At 47.8% G+C, this 6,000-nt stretch overlaps 1 protein-coding gene across 1 annotated transcript; it reads left to right on the top strand.

Moving 5' to 3' along the window:
* Positions 1 to 432: 432 nt before the first annotated feature.
* On the top strand, positions 433 to 4,819 carry LOC112237196 (extracellular calcium-sensing receptor-like). The gene is made up of 11 exons (XM_042295008.1): positions 433 to 662; positions 770 to 1,061; positions 1,275 to 1,517; positions 1,679 to 1,777; positions 1,946 to 2,261; positions 2,344 to 2,516; positions 2,672 to 2,902; positions 3,443 to 3,566; positions 3,661 to 3,854; positions 3,964 to 4,242; positions 4,356 to 4,819. The coding sequence occupies exons 1-11, from the start codon at positions 433 to 435 to the stop codon at positions 4,782 to 4,784; spliced, it is 2,610 nt and encodes an 869-aa protein (XP_042150942.1). The 3' UTR covers positions 4,785 to 4,819.
* Positions 4,820 to 6,000: the final 1,181 nt, after the last annotated feature.

Below are 6,000 nucleotides of genomic sequence, written 5' to 3'. Positions count from 1 at the left end.
CCCAATTAACCCCCTCCTGCCCCGTCCTCCCTACAAGCACCCCCTGGTGGCCGTGTGCATGTTTTTTAGCCGGGGGCTCATTTCTCCCTATATCAGCAGCTCCCCTTCTCTCCTCTTCCTCTCCCTCTTTCACTCTCACACTCTGCAGGAGATGCCAGACTGACAGACACTCATCCTCTCTGTCTGTCTGTCTGTCTCACCAGGATAAGGCTTGCTGTTGCCAAGTAGGGCAGAGGTAGAACAAGGTGTTGTGTGTCAATCGCTGTTTTTTCACATCTGGTTACAGGTGACAATGGTGTATATCTTCACTGATGGCACTTTTTGTTAATATCATTCTGTCTACAGAGTGTTCTGTCTGCAAGTTCTTGGTTTGGTCTCTCTCCAACAGGTGACGGAACTCTCCCAGTCTTCAGACTTGTCTCTCTCCAGGTGATGAGCCTGTGTGGCTGGCTGTGGCTGCTCTACTGTCTCCATGTCCCTGGGTCTGTCTGGGGTCTGGATGGCGGTGGAGAGGGGGCTTGTCGGCTGATAGCTAAGCCCGTCTCGGGCAGTGTTTATCGGGCAGGAGATGTGGTCATTGGGGGCCTGTTCCCCATCCATGTGGAAGCCCCTCTGCCAGAGCAGGAGTTCAGAAGCATTAAGGGAAATTCTACCTGTACAATGTACGCAGCTTGTGTGATAACAGCTTTTTGTCATTGTGTTTTCACCTGAAGGTAATGTGTATTAAGTTACCTCCTATCTCTGTTTCTTCCTTTCTTCTGTCTGTCAGTTTCAAACAGCGTGCTTACCGCTGGCTCCAGACTATGATCTTTGCTGTGGAGGAGATTAATCGTGACCCAGCCCTCCTGCCTAACCTCACCCTGGGGTTCCTGGCTGCTGACACATGCCGGTCAGATGGCACCACCCTGGGGGCGGCCCTAGCCATGGTGAGCGGCAAGGAGGCCTCTGTGGTGGGCACAGAGTGTGGCACAACCCCTGAGGTTCCCGTCATCATCGGGGATGCCCACTCCTCAGCTTCCATGGTCGTGGCACAGACCCTCGGGCCGTTTGATTTACCCATGGTGAGGCAGGGGTTGGATTACAGGTTGGGATGAGATGATGACTCTTCTCACATTACATTTCCATCTCTATCTAGATTTCTCTGTGACCAACTTTAACTTTCCTTCTCCCTCTGCTCTCCTTCTCTTACAAATTATAATTATCCTTGACTCTCGCTCTCTCTCTCTCTGTCGAACTTACTCTCTGTCTCTCCCTCTCACTTTGTTCTCTCCCAGGTGAGTTACTTTGCCACCTGTGCGTGTTTGAGTGACACCTGGAGGTACCCCTCATTCTTCCGTACGGTACCCAGCGATGCCTTCCAGGCTCGGGGCATGGCCAAGCTGCTGCGTCAGATGGGCTGGGTGTGGGTGGGACTGGTGTCAGAGGATGATGACTATGGCAAGTTTGGGGTTCAGCTGCTTCTCCAAGAGCTCCAGGGATCTGGGGTGTGTGTCGCTTACTCTGAGGTCCTCCCCAAGGTATGACCCCACTCTGATGATCTGACAATAAACTCTCTCTTTTGCTCTATCTTTCTCTCTCTCTTTCACTCTGACTCCCCCTCTCTTCCAGTCTAACATATATGCTCTCTCTGATATTCTCTGACTCTCTTCCCTTTCTCTCACTGATGGTCATCCCCAAGTTACCGTCGAAGAGAAAGATCAGGCACATTGCAGACACCATCAGAGGATCTACTGCCAGAGTGGTGGTGGCATTTGTAGGATTCACGGGTCATGCAGAGGTGAGCAGTTACCAATCAGAGTATTGTTAATGATTTGTAACACAGCTGTAGCAGTGTCCTTGTGTCTTATCGTGTCTTGATGCCCTTTACAGACACAATCATTTCCAAATTGATAATCATGCATTTCATCTTGACTGTCTAGATCTCTTTAACGATTTCATTCTCCAGGGCCTGATGGAAGAGGTTGTCCGTCAGAACATTACAGATAAGCAGTGGATTGCCTCAGAGGCCTGGGTCACCTACTCGACTATCGCCGCCCCGACAAACCTGCCCTCTTTTGCCGGGACAATCGGTTTTGCCCTGAAGAAAGCTGACATTCCCGGCCTGGGGCCTTTCCTAACACGCCTCCATCCAGACGGGGACTACCAAAAGTCCGACCCATTCCTGAGAGATTTGTGGGAGGAGATGTTTGTGTGTTCTCTGGGGATAGACCTCAGCGTGACGCTGTCGTCCAGGCGACAGTGTACTGGGTCAGAGGTCATACGTGAGGGAGACTTTACACCTAAATCTCTGTTTTTTGTCCTGATTCCCAATGTTATCTCAGTAAAATAAAGTGTCAATCCTAGGTGAGGGGGAGAGCCAGTATGCTGATGTGTCTCAACTGAGAGGCAGCTATAATGTGTACAAGGCTGTGTACGCCATCGCCTACGCCATACAGGATATGATGGCCTGTCGACCAGGGGACGGAGTCTTTAATGGTGGACAGTGCCCTGATATCAGGAAGCTTCAGCCCAGCCAGGTGAGAATATCATGTTGATCTGTTTTCAAGTTAAGAACACTAATGTTTCCAGTCAGGATACAGTGAAAACACTTTGTAAGGTTTGAATACTAAAGAACAAAAGCAACTACTGGTTCTAACTCTTAATCCTGTTCCAATTCCCTTTTCTATTTGAGATTGTTCATTATCTGAGGGGAGTGAACTTCAGTACTCCTGTGGGGGAATCTTTCCACTTTGACATGAATGGTGATCCGCCTGCCTCTTATGACATCATCAACTGGCATGTGACCCCCGAGGGGACGGCAGAGTTTGTCCAGGTCGGACATTTTCTGTCCTCTGAGGGATCGGACGACCAGTTTCACATCGACATGGATAAAGTGGTGTGGGGTGGGGGCAGCGGAGATGAGGTGAGAACTGTTCAGTTTAGTTTCATTGTGTGTGTGTGTGTGTGTGTGTGTGTGCGTGCGTGTGTGCGTGTGTGTGTGCGTGTGCGTGTGTGTGTGCGTGTGTGTGTGCTTGAGTGATAGAGAGAGATTTATTGAGTTTTTCACCCTGAAGCAGACATTCAGAAAAAAAGAAAGACAATAAGAAGACCAAATAAATACAGGGGAATGGTATCTCAGCCAGAAAGTCAACATGATACTGAACATATTCTCATTTAAAATGACGGCCTACCCCAGCCAAACCCTGAAGACGCTCTGAATCATGGCCAAATGTGAAATTGTTTGGATTTGAACCAGGGACTGTAGTGGTGCCTCTTGCACTGATATGCAGTGCCTTAGAATGCTGAGCCACTCAGGGGAACATGATACTGAACTTGAGATGTTTGTATGGTCATATTCCTGACATAGTCACCAGAGGGGCCTAGCAAGCCTGCCCGTCTGTGTAATAATGATGATAATAGCGCTGATGATGATAATAACTTCTTCCTCTCCCCCCTCTGGTAGGTCCTTGTGTCTGTATGCAGTGCTGACTGTCCCCCTGGTACCAGGCATGCGGTACAGAAGGGGAGGCCTGTGTGCTGCTTTGACTGTCTGTCCTGTGCTGAGGGAGAGATCAGCAACACAACAGGTAGTCTATCAACGGTTCTGATTCCAATTCATATTTTTCCTCAAGCCTGGTTGGTCCTTATTTGGACTCCTTATTCTTCTTCCCTCTCTATCAGGGTCAGTTGAGTGTATTCGGTGTCCAGAGCGGTTCTGGTCCAACCCTGATCGTACGGCCTGCATCCCCCAGCTGGTGGACTTCCTCTCCTTCAGCGACACCATGGGCGTCATCCTGTCTGTCATCTCAGTTTCCGGGGCAACACTCACAGCCGGTGCCCTGGCCACCTTCCTCTACCACCGTCACACGGCCCTGGTGAGTTGAATCATATGATCATGTATAGAGGTACTGGACAGAGATGAGATTGTGTCATATGATTTCTGACATCACTTAGTCTAATTTATCTTTCTCTGTCTCGTTTCAGGTGAAAGCCAACAACTCTGAGCTCAGCTTCCTGCTCCTTCTGTCGCTCAAGCTCTGCTTCCTGTGTGCTCTGGTTTTCATTGGCCAGCCGAACCCGTGGACGTGCATGCTGAGACACACCCTGTTTGGTATAAGTTTTGTGTTCTGCATCTCCTGTCTGCTCAGCAGGACAGTGGTGGTGCTGGTGGCCTTCAGGGCCACTCTGCCTGGAGAGAACCTGATGAGATACTTCAGCCCCACCCAGCAGAGGATGGGTATCTCACTCTGCACACTCATCCAGGTGAACATCTAGTTTTTACTATATTCTATGAGAATGTAGTTGTTTCCTTCATTGACCATATTATTTGTTTACTAGATACCTAGTTTTCCATCCACCTCCGTTCCCTTACACAGGTGCTGATCTGTGTGCTGTGGCTGGCCTTAGCTCCACCCCGACCTGCTGAGAGGAGGGGCAGAGAGGGTCGGGGCCCGAGGGTCGTCCTGGAGTGTGAAGTGGGCTCTGTGGTCGGCTTCTCTCTGGTGCTGGGCTACATCGGCCTGCTGGCCTCCCTCTGTCTCCTTTTAGCCTTCCTGGCCAGGAAACTCCCAGACAACTTCAACGAGGCCAAGTTCATCACCTTCAGCATGCTGATCTTCTGTGCCGTGTGGATCTCCTTCATCCCTGCCTACGTCAGCTCTCCTGGGAAGTACACAGTAGCTGTAGAGATCTTTGCCATCCTGGCCTCCAGCTTTGGGCTGCTGTTCTGTCTGTTTGCTCCAAAGTGTTACATCATCCTTCTGAGACCAGAGAGAAACAACAAGAAATATATGATGTCCAAATAGAAACCACCAAGAAACACATGATGTCCAAATAGAAACCACCAAGAAACACATGATGTCCAATTAGAAACCACCAAGAAACACATGATGTCCAATTAGAAACCACCAAGAAACACATGATGTCCAATTAGAAACCACCAAGAAACACATGATGTCCAAATAGAAACCACCAAGAAACACATGTTGTCCAATTAGAAACCACCAAGAAACACATGATGTCCAATTAGAAACCACCAAGAAACACATGATGTCCAATTAGAAACCACCAAGAAACACATGATGTCCAATTAGAAACCACCAAGAAACACATGATGTCCAATTAGAAACACCAAGAAACACATGATGTCCAATTAGAAACCACCAAGAAACACATGATGTCCAATTAGAAACCACCAAGAAACACATGATGTCCAATTAGAAACCACCAAGAAACACACGATGGACAAATATTAACTTACACTTACTCAAATCGTGATTTAGGGCTTGTTGACATTCATTTCAACAGGGGAATGTCCATTCTGTTTTGAAACATTCATTTCCTGCTATACCTTCACTATATTACTTTGTTAATAATTGTATGTGCTCCTATAATGTGTCAGAATGAAATACGTCTATATGAACAATACCAATAAAGATGACGTAGTGTCTACTCATGCTGGGAGAGTTGGTATTGAGTTTGTCACACAGAACCTACAGACCCTCTACACATGATTCCTTCATCACCCAGTCAGTGTGTGTGTGTGTGTGTGTGTGTGTGTGTGTGTGTGTGTGTGTGTGTGTGTGTGTGTGTGTGTGTGTGTGTGTGTGTGTGTGTGTGTGTGTGTGTGTGTGTGTGTGTGTGTGTGTGTGTGTGTGTGTGTGCATATGAGTGTGTCTGTCCCTCATCGTATAACAAAATGAAAACAGGCACATTCCACTGTCTGCTTACCCACTGTGGGAACCTCTCCACTCCCGATCACTCCCTCTTTATACCCAAGAAGACTCAAGGCTGTAATCACTGCCAAAAGTGCTTCAACAAAGTACTGAGTTAAGGGTCTAGAAATGATGTATATGTGAGAGTTCAGTTTTTTTAATATAAATTTGCATTCATTTCTAACAACCTCTTTTTGCTTTGTCATTGTGGGGTTTTGTGTGTAGATTTACGAGGGGAAAAAAACGATTTAGTTATTTTTAGAATAAAGCTGGAAAGGAACAAAATGTTGAAAAGTCAAGGGGCCTG

The sequence above is a fragment of the Oncorhynchus tshawytscha genome, linkage group LG13, assembly GCF_018296145.1.
Source record: "Oncorhynchus tshawytscha isolate Ot180627B linkage group LG13, Otsh_v2.0, whole genome shotgun sequence".
NCBI lineage: Eukaryota > Metazoa > Chordata > Actinopteri > Salmoniformes > Salmonidae > Oncorhynchus > Oncorhynchus tshawytscha.
This window is presented reverse-complemented; position numbering and strand designations above follow the sequence as displayed.

Coding starts and splice junctions, on each gene's coding strand:
- LOC112237196 (XM_042295008.1), top strand. CDS start 433: ATGAGCCTGTGTGGCTGGCTGTGGCTGCTCTACTGTCTCCATGTCCCT. Junction 1,778..1,945: donor GATTCACGGGTCATGCAGAG/GTGAGCAGTTAC, acceptor TTCATTCTCCAG/GGCCTGATGGAAGAGGTTGT. Junction 2,517..2,671: donor GGAAGCTTCAGCCCAGCCAG/GTGAGAATATCA, acceptor TTTCTATTTGAG/ATTGTTCATTATCTGAGGGG.